Here is a 19,977-nt window from a genome sequence, read left to right as displayed (position 1 = left end):
GTTATAGTAAGGTTGTGAATAACTGCATGTTATTCAGTCTGCAAATGTATTTTAATATTCTGAAATATATTGCTTTGTTAGTTGAGCAAAAACTTTGTTATAATGCTAGTGCAGTAACAAGATTGTTTTTTTAATAATACAATATAACTCAAAGTCAAATATAAACAGGTGATTTCCATCCACACACTTCTGAGCATCAACTTCAAAAAGCATATTTCACTAAAAATATTAAATTCATTGTATCATAAACTAAATAATTAAGGGGATTAAGGGGCAGGCTAGCGCTAGGTACTAGTCCCAATCAATATTTTACGATGAAAATTGTCCCTACCAATATTTTAGCAAACTTCAGTGCTGCTATTTGGATCGATTCCGACGGTCAGGACGACAGTACAAGAAACGCCATCATTTGATTGGCTGAAAAAACCGAGGGGGTGGTTTGGGGGTGGGATGTCACCACCAAAGCTGAGACCAAACCTGCCCCTTTGCTTCCTACATAGTCGTTTGAGAAATGAATCAATGAATCAATTAGTGTGAGAAGAATAAATAAAATGAGAATAAAATCTCAACTCAAGTCAACACTGAATGTCCATTGATTTATTGAATTGGTAAGTAAGCAACATATTATACTCTCGGACAAATATATTATGCTTTATTGTCAGGAAAGATGAAACCCTTCTTGATTATATTTTAACAAAAAATGCCCTTTATGTCTAATGGATAAAACTGGCCCTATGTTCCCTTCTTAAAGGTACAATGTGATCTCAGCACCTCACATAAGTGTTCTCTTCATTGGATTAAACCAGTCAAATTACCATCTGTAGCCACTATCTAAACTATCAACAAGACCATGGCTTTCCTCCCTCCACACGCTCATCAGAAACATGCAGCGAGCTGAGTGCCTCCCACAGAATACAGGCACTTATCAGCCGGCCTCGCCTTTAAAGGAACCATCATTACAGAACACAGCATTGCTGGTTAAGAGACGACAAGAAGACGGAAAGAGAGACAGAGGGAGAGGGTTTGTTGCGTCTCAAAGAAAAGATGGCATCAAAATGACATCAAAAAAGTTTGCCTCGGTATGCCGCGCTGCATTATGGGTAGGGGTAATGACCAATTATGACACACTTACCAGGGAAGATGAACTGCTGCTTGTATTTGTAGAAATGAGATGCTGAGAGGAGCACAGGAGAGAAGCAGACACAATTCAATCAAATTCAACAAACCCCCAGGTGATTATTGGCGTGTGTTATTGCTCTGAAAAATTCACCACAGTTTATCACAAAGAGAATATAGAAATACCGACTTTTAGGATACAGAAATGTCCAAAAGTCTGAGACCACATTCAAAATCGATAAAGGTAAAAACCATATAAATACTGTTCGTTTTCACACACAAACCGCTCGTTTCGTGTTTTAGGTCATCAATGTGTGCTTACATTTACGAGTCATTAAATCGTGTTTAATTTGGACTTCTCTGTGCATGCTCTTTGAGGTGGTGACCATAGACCTCCATTATATGACTGACAGACAAGAACGGTTTGACCTAAAAATATCAAAATTGAAACTACTGGGGAAACAAAGACACCTACATCTTGGATGCCCTTGAGGTAAGCTAAAACATACCAAAAATTCATTTCAAAGTGAACTATCCCTTTAAGTCCACATGTCATGCAATTTAGAAACTATGTTTCAAACCACATCTCGAGAGCTGTCGTTCCAACCACACAACTTTCCGATGCTGTTTGGGAATGATTTTGGGAAAAAACAGACTCGTTAAACTATGCTGATAATGATGGAACTTGCGACCATATTTGGCTAACTATGCTTTCGGGAAACGCAACTGACTCCCTCACTAAACAGTCTTTTTTCAGTTATGTTGGATTCAAATTCATAAACAGTAAAGCTATACTCTAGCTATTATGATGATATAATTTGTATTGATAGAAGAAAAAAGCAATTGTTTTAAATTCAATGGGAACAATCTCAATCTAATAGGAAAGTATAATATAGTCTTGTGTTTTTTAGCTGGTACCTGTAAGGTTGGACTGTTTCTGCTGTCTGGCACTCTGCGGGGACGGGTGCAGAGGAGACGGGGGTGTCGCGCTGGGCGGCAGAGGGGGAGCAGGAGATGAAGGGGTGGAGGAGGTGGTGGAGGAGGGGTTGCTGCTGGAGTCGGGCTGATACGGCACAGGGATGTGGTCCTGAAACAGAGAGAGACAGACCTTTCATAACACAAAAAAACACTCCCTAGCCTCTGCTCATTACTGGCACGGTCAGACATCAGTAAACCTGGCTTCATTCTCACGGTCAGTAAAATATTCATCAAAAACCAGTGGTGTGGCGGCTGTGGACCTGATCTCCTGAGGGCTGAAATCTGGAGAGTCGTCGTGCTACATTAGAAAAACTGTCCAAGATTGTGTTGTAAAAAGGAAGACTGAGTGGCATGTACTGTATATTTGATAAAACAACAAAAAAGGCAAAAGAAAAAAGACACTATGCTATGCCAGTCATTATGCCAGGATTTTTGGATACTATTTCTGGTGATTAAGGGCCAGATTTACCAAGCAGGGCAAATTAGCATGAGCTACTAAAAACGAAAACATTTTATGTGTTTTGAATATAACATTTGCATTTTGTATGCATTTTTGAAAACGAGTTTCAAAGTAAACGATACCGTTATGCAAGAGTTCCAATTTATTAGCCGCTACAGGTAGATATAGATAACTAGAATAACAAAGTACAGTAAACAGTAAAACTATTTGGCAAAAAAACAATTTGTTTATGATTATGACAATAAAGGCTGTTTTTGTACAGGTAAAATAACTGGAAACGAATGACACCAGAATCCTCAAACATTCAAGTTACAAATGGCAGCGCTGGTTCTTACCTTAAAAATGAGTTGGATACAAAAAAAAAAAAGTGTTACTTCTTAAAGTCACCAAGAATTGTCAAAATTGACCATTCTTATTTTTTGGAATATTGCTGTTTTTATTATAAATGGGGTGGTGATAGCGCAGTGGATAAGACACATGCCTTTGGTGTGAGAGACAAGGGTTCGAATCCACTGCGAGACACCAATGAGCAAGACACTTAACCCCTAGTTGCTCCAGAGGCGTGCGACCTCTGACATATATAGCAATGTAAAGTCAACCAATGAATAAATGTAAATGATTAAACCATGCACAACATTATTATTTTTTTAATTCATGTGCCCTCATAATCTTTTAATCAAAATAACCTCCCTTCCTTCTAGCAGCATCTCTGAAGATGTTTTTTTATTGGCCAGAGGGCGTCAGGACGACCTGTCACTCACGTGAGATCGACCAATAGCAAACCACAACCATCCAAATCCAATCAATTCCTGATGGAAAAAAATCAAGTCCCGCCCAACATTTTTTCCTGTTCGAGAAGCTGTTACTGTTGGATAAACTCCTGCAACTTCCGTTTCATGCTGACTTTAAAGGGATAGTTCACCCAAAAATGAAAATTAAGTCATTAATTACTCACCCCCATGCTGAACCAACCTCGTAAGACCTTCGTTCGTCTTCGGAACACAAATGAAGATATTTTTGATTAAATTTAAGAGCTGGATCACTGCTATAGGCTGCCTAAGGGATTGAAATTTGACGGCCCAGAAAGTCAATGAAGAAAATGTTTAAATATTCCAAGTGACTACAGTGGCTCAACTATAAGTTTATCAAGCGACAAGAATACTTTTTGTGCAGAAAAAACACGTGCATGGAAATTTCTCGCGCATGCGTCATGGAAATTTCTTGAACTCTCGTCTCAGGCCTACAAGGAAGAAAAGGAATAGTCGAATTACAGTAAGTTATTATTTTTGTTGTTTTTTCTGCACAAAAAGTATTCTCAACGCTTGATAAACTTATAGTTGAGCCACTGTAGTCACATGGAATATTTAACATTTTCTTCAATGACTTTCTGGGCCGTCAAGTTTCAATCCCTTAGGCAGTCTATGTAGGAGTGATCCAGCTCTCAAATTGATCAAAAATATCTTCATTTGTGTCCCGAAGACGAACGAAGGTCTTACGGGGTTGGTACAGCATGGGGGTGAGAAAATAATGACTTAATTTTAATTTTTGGGTGAACTATCCCTTTAAGACTTCCATACAGTACATAACTGAAAGCAACACGTTTCATATTATTAAACATTTTTTAAATTTGCAGTGAACTATACTTTGTCACAGTTATTCCTTTGACAGATATATTAGGTACACATACTGTAGCCGCATATTCTTTTGCTGTTATTTTTTCCCAGCTTTATCTGAAGTGATGTTTATTGGATATGAAGTCAGTTCCCTTCACACAGAAGAGGAGACGGAGGACGTGTTCTTGCATTTAAAATCAACTAAATAAAGCGCAATGGAATGGAATTGAACACGGGGTTCTCAAGACACGTTTTTAAAACATATACTTGTCTTAAAAATGTCACGCTCATAGTCGTGCTTTGTATTCCAATACACATATGCGAAAACCAGTTGTGTGGAAAACTACAGGAAGGTTGTTTGGTTTTGGTCTGCAAAAATGGCTTTTGATGCAACTTATTTCAATAAAAAGCAAAAGCAAATGTGTTGAAAATTGCAGGAAGGACATGTAGTGCCAGTCTAGCCAAGATAGTTTTGTAATAATGTTGACAGTGGAGGGATGTAACAGTGTTGAGATGTGTTTGCTTAGATGTAATACGTAACTATTCTTACCTTGTTGATTTTGTTGGTCTTGGGGAGAGTCTGGCTAATGTGGAGGTCTAAGTACCTGAGGGGGTTGTTTATGTCACATGGTACCGACTCGGTCCTGACGAGCTGACGAGCTAAGAGAGAGAGCGAGAGAAACAGCATAGTATCCACGGTAACAAGAGGCAGTTGTCACGGTAACAGAAAAACTCTGAAAAGTCTTGTCACATTTTAATGGAAGAGCCACTAACCCATGCATTATGTACAGTATCTATCAGAAATATCACAGCGACGACCAGGGCATATAAAAAATCACTGTTCACTTTTTTTAAAGTATAGCAGAAAGAAAGTATTTTAAAATTGGGTTAACATATTTGCTATGCTATATTCATGTATTCATATACTGTAATATATTGATATACATTACCTCTCGAAAGAATGGGGTCAGTATGATTTTTTTCTTTAAGAAATAAGTACTTTTATTCAGCGAGAACACATCAAATTGATCAACAATGACAGTAAAAGGCATTTATAATATTAAAAATAAAAGATTTCTAAATCAAATAAATGCGGTTCTTTTCATTGAGAAGAAACCTGAAAAAATGTATCAAGGTTTCCACAAAAAATGTTAAGCAACGCAACTGTTTTTAACATTAATAATAGTAAAAAAACACACACAAAAAAAACAACAAATCAGCATATTAAAATAATTTCTGAAGGATCATGTCACACTGAAGAGGAATGAGGCTGAAAATTCAGTTTTGACATGACAGGAATCAATTCTATTTTATAAATATGTTATAATTGAAAATTGTAATAATCATTTTTGATCAGATAAATGTAGCCTTGTTGAGCAGAAGAGACTTCTTTCAAAAACATAAAAAAATCTTACAAACAACAAACTTTTGATTGGTCGTGTACATATTCATACGACATCGGCAAAACAAACCTGAAGGTATGAAAAAGGAAATAATGTGCTTAAGGGGCACAAACCTGCTCTCTCACCTTGAGATGTTCCTTGATCTGCAACATTACAAATGAGAGAAAGATGAGGTGGTGAAAACAGCACACAGTTGGAGAAAAAGAAAGAAAGAGAAAAAAATGGTAAGGAGGCTGCAGTCTGAAGGTTAAACATAATGCTTCACAGAGAACAAGACAAATTGTTTAGTACATTAATGCAAGGCAGATGTGAAGCCACTATGACAGTCTTTAAAAAAAAAAAACCCTTCTTCATTGTTCCCAGAATTATTCCCTTAAAACACATTCTCTTGTTTGGGAACCAATTTTCTAAATGCAAAATTTTTCTTTAGACAGATAAAGCATGTAATTAAATATATGTTCAATTGAATATTAAGGAATTATGAGGTTGAAAACATGCTGTGTATAGGAACATTGCTGTTTCTGAAATCACATTTGAACCATAATTAATGGCCTGCCTTGTGTAGTACAATGGATTTTAGCATTCATTCATGGAGTTAACAAAAAAAGAAGAAAACATAAAAGTTTAAATACCTCTGAATGATTCCCTACCTCCTCTGTGGTATATGAGTAAATGACAGGGCGGTGCTTCTTTGGTGCATTTGTTGTGGCACTTCAATCTGGTGAAAGAAAGCATGACAGAAATGTTTATTAGTTTGCTCTTGTAAAAGCAAATCAATGAATATTCAAAACAAACACTTAATATGCAGCCATCATTTGGAAGGTGTCAAAAGCCAGCAAGTATCTTAGTAACAAGATGCCATAGTCAAGGGTGGTAGAGTGGAAACTATTAGGAAAGTAATTTATTCAAATAATCTTTTAATGATAATGATAATTATGCTCAATTTGAATGTTCTACTGACACTACTGCAGGAACAAAATGTGTCGCACTGAATTCTAAAAGAGGCTTTGATGACAACCAAAACATCAAATCACATCTTTACAAAGCTGAAATGCTATGAATTTTCTTTTTCAGAGATGTGTATGATCATAAGAGATGGATTAAGAAATGGCAATAAATAGTGGAGTTTATATTTAACATTTGACATTTATGGCCTACACATGATGTGCAGAGATTCAGCGTGTAATTTCTGCATCAGAAGCGATTGCAAAAAACAGACAGAATTGCAAAAATTACTTGATTTTATTATCTTTTTATCTTAAAGAAAACCTAAGTGGTGGTTTGCCCATGCAAAACTCATCACAACCAGAGATTAAACTCGTTAAATTTCAAGAAAATAGTCGTAATACAATCTTGAGAATAAACTCCTTAAATACTAAGAATAAAGTCATTGTGTTTCGGGGGGAAAAAAAAAACGTGTTAAATTTCGAGAGAAAAAGTCATAATACAATCTTGAGAATAAAGTTGTTGTGTTTCGAGAAAATTTTTTGTTAAATTTCGAGAAAAAAAGTCGAAATACAATCTTGAGAATGAACTCATTAAATATCGAGAATAAAGAATTATGAGATAAAAATCTTTTAAATTGATTGATAAATCAATTTACCAAAAATTCAAAAATCAATTCTAACGATTTATTGTGAAACAAAAAGTCACAATAGCTTTTTGTCCATAATAACTTATCTCATCATTTACATTTTATGACTTTTTATCTCAATGTTGACCTTTTATGTCATACTTTCTACTTTTTATCACATAATTATGACATAGCATCTCATAATTTTGGTAAATGTCTACTTTTGAATCACATAATTATGAATTAGCATCTCATAATTTCACATTGTTATGTCATGCGTACGATTAAGAAAAGCATGATTTTTAATTTTTTTGGTGGCATTTAAGCACTTACTTGCAGTTTTTGCATTTCAAGCCGAATAGCATTCCTTTACCGCACACGATACACGTCTGCGACATCCAATACTTCGTGGAAAACCTGCGGAAGCACAAACGGGTGACGCAATTCATTACTGACCCTTTTATAGAATCTAATTTCATCCATTTTTAAAATGCATGAGGCCATATGGGTTTGTTTTGCTTCGCTGTCAAACTATCGACAGATGGTTCTGACCTTTGACAACCACTCCTAAACTCTTCAGATAAAAGAGCGAATGTGTCACTGCAGCGATCACGTTTGCCAAGTAACCTTTTCATCGAGAGACAGATATGCCCAAAGAGAGACACTTTGCCAGTAATTCTCAAATCAGAGTAATTTAATAGTAGCTCTCAATATCTCCTTTGCGCTTAACTGAGCATCCGCACTTGACAAATATACGTGAGGACAAAGGCCATATGGATGCATTGGCCATTGTTCAGCAAGCGCTCTATATTTTCTTAATTTATTCTCTCTCTATCTCTTTTTGTTTACATGTCGCCGTTCTCCACAATGAAAGGGCCATTCAAATCTCCTGCAATGGAGTTCCTCTGAAGGGTCACTGTGCATTTGCCAATCTATTTCTCTGATATGAACAGAAGCTGACAGTTAATAGAATATGACTAATGGGTTCTGACAGTGTCAAAGTGTCTTCATTAGATTGAAGCCGCGCTGTCTCATAAAAGAGGAGGCTGGCTTTAGTACGCAGCTCACATCACCGTAGCCATCTCAGTTTAAAGTTGACATGAGCGTTTCAATTTTTTGGATCTGTTTATCTGAAACTGTGGCAGTTGTCCATCTATGTTGACATTCATTTTCACACCTGCAGTCCATTCTGAAGGGCTCATCCCAATGCCCTAATATGTGAGGCCTTCGAAGGGATGAAGGGTGTCGAGCACCAAAACTTCTGCGCCATCTTGCCAAGCTAAATGAGGAGGCACCGTAGTCGCACAAATGTTATACCCTTTGATTCTGGCCCTGTCCCAAATGGCATCCTAAACAGTTTGCACTTCCGTGACGTAACAGCACTTTGACTGTTGAGTAGAAGTCTACTGTGAAGCTCACATCTGTGAGGGCACGACAAAAGTGACCCTTCTGATTCCTAAAATGACAAATGGGACACTCTAGGGTCTTCTGGACTTCCAATGGACTGGCCACGTGATCGTCCATGTATATAAGACTATAGTGTGTCACATTTGTAAGTGATTATGAAGTGTGCCATTAGGAACAGGGCCTTCAATATGGCGGCCATGATTGCTCTCACTCTGGAATGCCCCTCGAAGTCGGATTTATCCCATTTGGAGTGCAGAGAAAAGGAGACGTTAAAAACAAGGTATTTTTAAGCCTTGGTGAACTTTGCATGTCTTTTGATGGCTAAGCCATGGCAAGATCTTATTATAAACTTTATGATCCCTATCATACAGTTGGCGCAATGCAACGCCAGGCACGACACAAGTGTTTTTTTTGCTTTTTTCAGCCCGACGTAGTTATCATTTTCACGTCCCATGGGCGTGCCGGCCTTAAAACAAGATGTGCAAATTCTGCCATGTAAATAGCGAATCCACCATGGAGTGAGCGCAACTGGCTTTTAAAGGGAACGGGAGATGAGACTGATTGGTTTATTGCATGTTACGGCCAAAACACATCATTACTCATTAAGAGAAGAGGGACAACACTTTAGACCATTTTTCTAGCTGAGTGCACTTGCGCCGTGTGCTTTAGACCATGCGCTTAGATTGATAAAATAGGGCCCTATAACTTGCATCACAAAATCTTCAGTGGTTTGTGGTATAAGCACAAACGCCGGCTCTTTGTTTGACTTGGGATCAGTGGTACTTGGGGTAATCGAGTCGTCAGATGTGAGCAGGCATGACTGGAGCTGCATAACCACGTGAGTTAATTGGCTTGACATATTGTAACTACTACCACACACTCATGCATGCACAAAACTCACCTGTGTTTTATGGAGTTGCCAAAGTCTCTACGAGGTATCTGAGGGGACCAGCGGGGAACGGACAGAGTATCTAGAATAGATAAACACAAGAAAATACAATTAAAGCTTGTAAACATGGATTACGAGGTATTAAAACACCAAGACTGTTATAAACCTTAAAATCTCTTTCATAAAGCGCATAAAAGAGGTTTTTATAATTCCAGTTCCCAACCCTGACTGGATGAGCTGCAAAATTTAAAAACAAGAAGCCATACAGTGACTTTTATCGTGGTTAATCAAAACTGTGGCAACAGCAATATGACAATAGACACAAATGTTCAATAATAAATACTTTTATCATCAATCATTAACTATTACTTGGATTAACAAAGGTTGTTTATGATTACCAAAAATTAATATGCATTAATATGGAATTAAACAGATTTTTGGTTAGATGTTTGCACATATCAGGGATTGTACAAGTAATGTATAATATATACATATATACTTATAATATATATATATATATATATATATATAGTTAAATGTTTGGAAACATTTTTGGAAAAAAACATTTTTAATGTTTTTGAAATTTTCTTAAGCTCATCAAGCTTGCATTTATTTGATCAAAATATTGTGAAATATTTATTTGACTATACTTTAAAATATAATTTATTTCTATGATGCAAAGTTGAATTTTCATTGCTCCAGTCTTCAGTGTCACATGATACTTCAAAAAACATTCTAATATGCTTAAAATACTTCTTTCAAAAACATTTTAAAAATCTAGCTGACCTACAGTACACTTTTGAACATTATAGTGACTTTATGAATTTTTAGCAAGCGCAGATGCAAAACCAAACCAAATTTTCCATGGAAGTTAAAAAAAACCTGGGATCATTATTTAACATATAAATCCTAAATGCTAAAACAAAAGATAAATCTGATAGAATTTGAAGATTTTGAAATGTCTTCTGTCATCGCTCAAATGGAAGAGATCTGATAAAACCTAAATGGAGACTTGTAAAACAATAATTGCATTTGCTTCCCACAGCACTGCTAGTTCAAAAGACCATTCATCAGATTGTCTACGCTCAATTATACTCCATTTGTTTATGATTAACAGGGAGTTATGAGGACAAATACGCATGCACACACACAAACAGGACAATCTGCTCTAGTGCTCTGCCTTATCCTAAAAGCATAAAATACTGTCTGAAATATGTGGAGCCTTGCGTTCATAACCAGATTTCTGTATTTGATTGCATCCACTCATATATTCACTTGAGATTTCTGATGGCAGCCTCTGTCAATGTGCATTCCATGAGGCTTATATCAAATACGAATGCGAGTGTATCTCTATTGTGGCCTCTGCATTCTGCTCGGCTGCGTCCTACAGGTGGAGCAAGGATGTACACAGTGTTCCAAATTAGATTACATCTTCGATATGATCTCAGTTCTGGAGTGCTGGACCTCTATTGAAACACAAGTGATCTTGAGAGAAAAAAAGAGTATAATTACTGTATACAAGTGTTTCTCCAACTAAGGGCACTGTAATGCCCCATTGGTTGATTTGTATCAAAACTAATTTCAACTTTTTGTTATATGAAGCCAACTTTTTACCTTTTACCTTTGCTTGTTTTACTCTTGCCTCAGTTCCAAACTTTTCAATCTCAAAGTATTAAAATCCATCATAAAATATCTAGGGCTGTCAACCTCCAAAATAAAAGTTTGTGTTTACATAATAGATGTAGGTGCACTGTGTATAATTATTTTAAATATATAAATACACACACGTTTGTATAGGTCTAAGAAATATTTTCATGTATATACTGTATATAGATTTATATATAATTTATATTATATATAAATATCAAAATTTTATATATAAATAATTTTTTTTCTTAAATATACATGCATGTGTGTGTATTTATATATGTATACAAAATAATTATACGCAGTACACCCACATATATTATGTAAACACAAACTTTTATTTTGGATGCAATTAATCGCGATTAATCGTTTGACAGCCCTAAAAATATCACATTCAACAAGCTCTGATATTCAAAGTGTATGAGAGAGTCTCACAAAATGAGTAAAAAGGGGAAAAAAATGTATTTGTTTTTGCTTATATCCCATTTGTCTAGTAGGCTACTCTACTCATTTTAGGTAATGTTTTGACTACTTTTCAGATAAATTTTTGAACTCATTTATCACATTGATTTAAATAGTATAATCTTGTACCATATTGATATAAAAATACAAAGAGAAAGAAAATATATTCCATGTTATCAACAACATGAAGTGCATTAAATGTTACATAACCATTATGCATGGTTAAGTGACTCACTAATTGTGTTTAATTGGTGATAATCCAAATAATAATTAATGTGTTCGTCAGGAGATGATTAGATATGCAATGTTGCAATGTTAAAGGGATACTCCACTTTTTGGCTCATTTTACAACTCCCCCAGAGTTAAACAGTCGAGTTTTACCGTTTTCGAATCCATTCAGCCGATTTTCTGATATTTAGAAGAATATCAGTAACCACACAGTTTCTGGTCCAGTTACTGATATTCTTCTAAATATCAGAAAATCGGCTGAATGGATTCGAAAACGGTAAAACTCGACTGTTTAACTCTGGAGGAGTGGTAAAATGAGCCTATTTCCAAAAAAAAAGTGGAGTATCCCTTTAAGAAAACGTTGAAAACTTTTCAGTCGGGTTAAGGTCTAGACTTTGACTGGCCCAGTCCATTCTATTGTAGATTTGCTAGTGTGCTTGGTAGGGTTGGGTATCGTTTGAATTTGAACGATTCTGATTCCGATTCCGATTCCTTGTTTCGATTCCGGTTCCTAACGATTCTCGATTCTGATTCTTTTAAGAGGCAGGGTCAAAAAAGTTTAGCTAACCTTGCTAACCAACGGCCTTTCTGAAGGAAATAATCCTTTCTGAAGGAAATACTCCTTCTGTAAAAATACTCCTTTTGTCACAAATTTTGCATTTTGCCGAGATTTCGTTATTTTTAGAAAAGTGAAGCCACACTTTGGATCGCCGACGTAAGGTACTCATGTTCGCGTGGTTATGCCAACACTTCCGGTAGACGCTTCTCTTCGTTGGTGTTGTTCAGCGGTTTCTTCTTCCGCTCGGCGGACTGTGAATATCGAAACTAGGAATCGAAATTTTAACTTTTGAACGATTCCGGGAAAAACGAAAAGTTAGTCTCAGTTCAAATCGATACTCGATTCTCGATACCCAACCCTGGTGCTTGGAATCATTGTCCTGTTTCATGACCCAATATGAGCAGTCAGACAGATGGATTCACATTTGACTCTAGAATACTTTGGTAAACAGAGGAGTTCATGGCCGACTCAAAGACTGCAAGGTTCCCAACAGGTCCTTTAGCTGCAAAACAAGCCAAAAAGCATCAACCCTCCAACAGCGTGATGGACAGCTGGTATGAGCTAACATGCTGTGTTTAGTTTTCACCTAACTTGTATTGGCGGCACAGTGCATTATGGCCAAACATTTCGACTTTGGTCTCGTCTGCCAAAGGACATTGTTCCAGAAGTCTTGTGGTTTGTTCAGATGCAACAAACAATACTTGTCCCGTCTTTTTCTAATGGTACTGCCCTGAACTTTAACATTTAACATGTTAACTGAGGCCTGTAGAGTTTATACAGTAGCTGTTTTGAGATTTTTTGCATGGTCTGACCTTGGGGTGAATTTGCTTGGACGCCCACTCCTGGGAAGATTGGCAACTGTCTTGAATGTTTTCCACTTGTAAATAATCTTACTGTAGAATAATGGACTTCAAATTGTCTGGAAATTGCCTCGTAACCCTTCCTAGATTGGCAGCACCAATTGCTTCTCTAAGATCATTGCTGATGTCTTTCCCCCTTGGCACTGTGTTAACACACACCTGAATGCTCCAGACCAGTGAACTGCCAAAACGTCTACTTTTATAGAGGTGATTGCACTTGCTGATGATCAGGTAATCAAAGGCATTTGATTAGCAGCATTCAACTGCTACCCTCTTTATTCCTATGGAAGCAGTAAGGACGTACTTTCTTTGTCACCCTTGGCTTCTGCATTTTGGCCTAGTATTGTTAAATAAATAATGATAATGGGCTAATAATGGGTAATATGTTGTTCATTTGAGGTTGTATTCACCTCATTTTAAGACCTGCCAAGAACCATATGATTTTTTTTAATGTCCCGATACATAAAACCATAGAATTCAATAGGGTGCCCTTTCTTTTTCACATGCCTGTATACATGTGTGTATACAGATGATGAATACACTATGGTTACAAATAATACTTTATTAATTTAAAATAATTAGTTATTTTAAAATAGTTTCAAGTGTGTACATACTAATAGGCAAACACAAATGACCAACACTAGTATAAACTGCATTATATTGTAAGACAAAAGCCTTCCTTGCCTGTTTCTACGGTAACCACTCAAAGTTTTAAAGGAGATGATGCAAATTATAACAAACTCCAGACATTTTACAAAACGAATCTGACATTTACAATAATAATAAAGCACATTGCTAAAGATTAAACTGAAACAAAAGCCACTTGCCACATCTGATAATTACATCTTTTAAACAGCAGTTTGAGAGCATCCTTTAAAAAAAAGTACTGTGGCAGTAGCAAGGCATACAGATGCTATCAAATAATACCATTGTACTTTGATATGATACAGAATGATCAACATATTAATATACCATGGTATGCACATGCTGCTTGAAAGAGAGCAGTCTTTCATTACAGACCAGAGTTAAAATTTTACCTAACAGACTCACATCGTCTCACAGCAGGTAAATGCTTTAACCGCAGGCATAGAAACAGACCTACTTACTTGTGAAAACAAACCAGCATCACTACAGATCAAGCGGATTTGTGTTAAATTGGTGCAAATATTGCTAAAAATAAGAAAACTACTAGAGGCAGGCATCTAATTAGCAAAGAAACATTATACGTTTCTCTCTTTTGATTTTTGAACCAACAGCCAGTCATTAAAAACCAACATGTTGACTCAATCGCTCAATTAACGATCAAATTTAGACATGACAAGACAAGCAGGAGTTCGTTCAAGCAACAGTTGGCCAATTTTCACAATCAGCCAATCACGTGCCAATGTTAGGGATATAAATATCACAGGCATCTTACAAACAGACAGACTAAACAAAATGATTTGTAAAGCAATGACTAACATTGTGATCCACCTCTCAGTCCTTTCCAGAACACAATAAAGCACCATATTCGATTTACAGTTGAAGATTTCAACTGACCGGCTTTTTGCAGCCGGGAAATATGAGTGATTGACACTAAGTACATTTAACACCAGCTATTGACCTGCTCTTAAACAATTATATGGATTTGAGTGACAGCTAGATAAATGGCGTTATAAAGGTGCTGCACTGCGTCTTTGTGTCATGAGGATAAATTGTCGCAGTGAAGAGATTAAGAGTTGGCTTTTGCATTAGTTCAAATTCTTTCTATATAGTTAGATAATACGTTGACACACTATTCAAAATGTATGGAAGAAAGAGTACAAAAAAGTCCTCAAACCTTTCAAAAAGTAATAAAATTAAATGGAGATCAATGGAGCTTGTAAGTTGTTTCGTCACAATTATGTTTAAGTTGTTTTTTAACAAATATCAATTAAAAACTTGTATATTTTAAGAGTATTATTCTGTACTTTTAAGGTGTTTTATCACCTCTATGCATTTTTTCCATGTCTGTCAGTTTTACCTGTCTCTTAAAGGGATAGTTCACCCAAAAATGAAGGTGTTCAATTCAGGCCTTTATTAACCCCCTGGGGCCGTGTGGAGCTCGTTTATGATGGATACGTGGAATTTTATGGACTTTACTGCCATTATAAAACTTGGGAAAGCCAAGACATTTTTTTTTATATAACTCTGATTGTATTCTTCTGAAAGATGAATGAAGTGACATTATTATACATACGGCCAAAAAAAGTCTCGATTTAAATAAGCAAATTCTTAAATCATAATTGCAGTGATTATTCTGTCTCTAGCATGTTACAAGTTTGGCAACAGTTCTTCAAACCCTAATTGATGGATTGTGTAGCTTTTTACTTTAGAGTGCTGAAATAAAAAGTGACTGTTGCATTGAATGATTGATTGATTGATTGATTGATTGATTGATTGATTGATTGATTGATTGATTGATTCAAGAGTGAGTGAGTGAGGGATTTATACAGTGATTTCATATGTTCTACTGTATACCCAAAACACTTTACAATCATATTAGGAAATCTGTCCTCCACCACCAGCAGTGTGCAGCATCCACTTGGATGATGTGACGGCAGCCACAAACCAGTTATAGGTGGAGAGGAGAGAGAGTGATAGAGCCAATTTCAATGGAAAGGGATTATTACGAGGCCATGATTGGCAAAGGCCAATGGATGGACAATTGGGTTTTCAGGACCTCTGTTTAACGTCTCATCCGAAGGATACTCTAACAAGAACTAGACCAAAAATGTATGGACCTCTTGATGGAAATAAATGTTTTGAAGTTATTTCAATCAAGAGGTGTATGCATTTTTGGTCAAGATCTTGTATTGACAAGACACTCTGTAAAGTCTCCTCCAGCACATCCCAAAGACTTTCAATGAATGTAAGGTCTCTGGACTCAACGATTCTTCATGCTGCCTCCCAACCATTCTTTCACAATTTGAGCCTGATGAATCTTGACATTGTCATCCTAGAATATGACCATGACGTGTCTTCCTGGATGGTTGTTTAAGAAATGAAAAGCTACACACTCCATCAATTAGTGTTAGAAGAACTGTTGCCAAACATCCAACATGCTGCAAACAGAATAATCAAAGAGAACTTTTTCTTCAGTTGTGATGTTAACAGTTAAACTGCATGTAATCATATCATAGTATTGCACACACTACTTGTATCCTTACTGTGTATGTCAAGAAGCTTGAAACCAGCACCCTGTTACACTGTCACCACATGCAGAAAAACAGCAGACGCATTACCAGGGCTGACGACACTCGCGAGGCCTGGTTACTGCCACCGCGTCCGGCCTGGAGCCCCATCGGGACGTCCAGAACGCAAGTAATACCATTACAGAGGCTGCCACAAACCCAATGAGATTATAAACCTGCAACTGGTTTAGCGGAAATTCAACTATAACGTTCTTTCATCTTGTTTTACAACAAGTCCTTGCGTCCTAAACTTGGTTTGAATTTGGTTGTTTGGGTTAAAAAATTGTCTTAACGGCAAGGTTATTATTACTGACTTTTATGAAATATAATATGTTACGTTACTTTTCTCACCTGGGCTCGGCTTGCTTGTTTGTTTGTTTTAATCTAAATAACACATTTCTATTTTTGGCAATGTAAAAGCCCTTTTACACCATCTGTCTCAGGACAGAATCACATTTTCAAATATGAAACATAAATGTGATGTTTTTTGCTTATACTGTAAGTATGATTGAAATGGATCATAGAAGATCAAGGACATTGGTTAATAAAGGGATTTTAAATACATAAATTAGGTGTCATTCAACATTTGAATTGTTCCAAGTTTGCTTAATAGTTTGTATTCATTTTGACTTATACTGAATCTGTCTTTGTGCAAATGAGATGAGTAAATGCCTGCTCACATTTAGTCTAGTAAATTGGCACACAACACCACTGTAAATTTAAAAGCAATGCGTTACTTTACTTGTTACTTGGAAAAAGTAATCTGATTACGTAACTCACGTTTCTTGTAAAGCTTTACTCCCAACATTGGTTATTTTCAACTACTATTTTCAAAAACTACTAATACTACTATTAACTATTAATACACCATTGAAATATAATAAAAATGTAAATATTATATGAAAAAAAATCTTTCTATTATTTCTAATTTGCGTTTAGTTTAGGTAGAAGCACTAAAATTTCGAACTAGAAATCAAATAAGAAATAAAACTGAAATAAAAATAAATTAAACCTAAATAGTATAATATTTAGAAGAACAAACATTAATATCCCAAGTTACCTCTCTGGATGTACAATGTACAAATCATTCAGGAGATTGCCAAAGCTTGGAGGGGGTATATCATTCATAATTCTGGAAACGAGCAGTCTAAACTTTTCCCACCATCTGTACGATAATCTCATTCCAAAACTGAGTCTTTTGCGTCACTCGTGTCATTCCCAGTCTTCTCACATCCACACTGCTTCCGTTCGGCCTATTATTCCTCTAATAGCCCATGCTAAGAGGCCCCCGGTGTAGATATTGGGCTTGGACAATATGCGCTTACACGCTGCCAGGTGTCCTGGGACACGTGTAGGTTTGGGACGCTGCCCTTTAATAGGTGATGAGTAGGGAAGTCACATTGTGAAAGGAAACGACAAAGAAAGTTGTAATTGCCCGACGTGCGTCATCAGACATCTGTCTACACTAACTGTGATCTAATGGTGTTGACCAACCTAGAAGAGTTTCAATGTCTTTAAACACGCTGAACAATGTTACTCTAAAAGAAGTTCAGATCAGGGAAAGTAGATGGAAGAAATGCATAGTATTTACTAATTACTTGATGGGTTAGTGCAACCAAAAATGAAAATTCTGTCTTCACTTTCTCCTCCTCGTTCATCTTCAGAACAGAAATGAATCGAAGAGATTTCTGACCCTCCATTGAAAGTCTATTCACCCAAAGCTCTGATGCTTCAAGGAGATTGGTAAAGAAATCCATAAGAATTGAGCAGTTTAACCCAAGTCTTCTGAAGAGACACGATCCCTTCATATGATGAACAGATTTAATTTAGGCTTCACGTTAAACATTGATCAGCAAATTTACATGGTGCACTCAAATCTGGTAAAGGGAAGTGCAAGCATGCTTTCAAATGGAGGGACAAATTTATGTTTTCAAAGATGAAAGAAAGTCTTACGGGTTTGGAACGAAATGAGAAATGACAGAATTTTACATATTTGGATGAACTGTTCCTTTAAAAACGTAATTAGTAAGTACTATGCATTTCTTAAATATATTTGAATTTGAAAAGACAATTCTCAACATGAATCATACTTTACAACCCATTTTAATTATAGTAGGCGATATGATACAGGATATTCAATGAGCAAAAACATTCTTCTTTTTTTAATCAGGATGGTTTTTGTTCAAAACCTTTTTAAAAATCCATGGATTTCACTCAACAATCAAAAAGTTGAATGAGCATTCCATACCAGAATAGAGGCAGGTGCAGAAAAGGACATTGAGGAGTGGAAGTTGTGTAAGGGTTAATGCCCGACGAGGTGTCCATTGTCAGGTTTTAATGGACGACGGCGAGGCGTAAACCGGCCGACGCGCAGCGGAGGACGGTTGCCTCCGCCGAAGTCCATTAAAACCTGACAATGGACACCTCGGAGGGCATTAACCCGCTTATACCATGGTCACTTGCCAAATAAAACATTTTTAAAACATTAGTTTATATTTTAATTAGGCTAAATCTAGTTTTTACAAATAATAACTTGCATTGCCTGACTGTTTATTTAGCAACCGGAGATATTTATAGTCCGCTTAGCTCGTATCCCTTCAGGTTCACAAATGTATTTTTTTTTTCATGAAACACAAAAGGTAGGCATAGTTTTTTTTTATTACACATAAAACAATTAATCAAACAACAATAAAAAAAACAATTAGCTCTGAGCTCCAGCGATTTGCGCTTAACGTTATAGAGGGCAATACATTAATCAGATCAAAGAGAGGGTCATTTGCCTCAGGCTCCTTAGGCTTGAAACGCTGTAACGTTCAGCCTTCTCCTGCCTTGGTTGTCTGGACAGCTGCGTAAAACTCCCACAGGGTCTCATTCAGGGGTGCGTTTCCCGAAAGCATCGTTATCCAACTATGGTCGCAAGTTACGTCGTTACCAATAGAGTTCAATGGAGCAGCGCAGCAGCGGTGTAATTTCCTCCGTTTTATTTACATTTTTTCTTTCTTCAGCAGCATACCAGTCGTCAAAGTTGCCATATTCTCCATAAATGTTAAAAGAAATAGCACGAAGTCGCTCATTGTTGTATTAGGCTATAATATCTAACGTTAGATGATAGAGCTAGAGCATGTGACTGCCTGTTGCTATGGTTACTCACAGCCGTTGTGGGCAGCGCATTTATTTATTCATTTCGAATGGTAAACAGGCAGTTTCACCAGAACTACTTTACTAGGTGTCCTCTATCACTTTTTAACGGACACCCAGCAGCCAATCAGAATCGAGTATTCACCCAGACCATGGTATAATCATTTTTAATAACTTTCTTTGAAATAAGACTATGAACATGCATTAAGAAAATAAAGCAAGGGTGAATTCAGATTACCCGTTGACTTGAACTAATAATCTGTGAGGTATTATATAATTAATAAATAAATAAATATATTATATATATGTATATATTATTCATTCATTTCAATCAGTTGTGTATCTTTGGGTTAAGCATCCTTAAAGGGATAGTTCACTTTGAAATTAATTTTTGGTATGTTTTAGCTTACCTCAAGGGCATCCAAGAAGTTG

General features: G+C 36.4%; 1 protein-coding gene across 5 annotated transcripts in view; it reads right to left on the bottom strand.

The window, feature by feature from the left end:
• ksr2 (kinase suppressor of ras 2) overlaps window positions 1-19,977 on the bottom strand; it is a 104,718-nt gene that overhangs the window by 33,965 nt on the left and 50,776 nt on the right. For 2 of the 5 annotated variants that reach the window (XM_089130557.1, XM_089130561.1), the window contains exons 7-13: window positions 9,452-9,521; window positions 7,477-7,560; window positions 6,203-6,288; window positions 5,684-5,713; window positions 4,718-4,827; window positions 2,035-2,203; window positions 1,133-1,174 (exon numbers count right to left, since the gene is read on the bottom strand). In XM_089130557.1, the coding sequence (XP_088986683.1) occupies window positions 1,133-1,174; window positions 2,035-2,203; window positions 4,718-4,827; window positions 5,684-5,713; window positions 6,203-6,288; window positions 7,477-7,560; window positions 9,452-9,521 (591 nt within the window). The remainder of the gene's footprint in view (window positions 1-1,132; window positions 1,175-2,034; window positions 2,204-4,717; window positions 4,828-5,683; window positions 5,714-6,202; window positions 6,289-7,476; window positions 7,561-9,451; window positions 9,522-19,977) is intronic. The other 3 variants (XM_089130558.1, XM_089130559.1, XM_089130560.1) reach the window with 3 other exon arrangements.

Source organism: Pimephales promelas, chromosome 4 (genome assembly GCF_988280905.1).
Source record: "Pimephales promelas chromosome 4, fPimPro1.hap1.1, whole genome shotgun sequence".
Classification (NCBI taxonomy): Eukaryota; Metazoa; Chordata; class Actinopteri; order Cypriniformes; family Leuciscidae; genus Pimephales; species Pimephales promelas.
The sequence above is the reverse complement of the archived record's forward strand: the minus strand, read 5'-3'. Positions and strand labels throughout refer to the sequence as shown.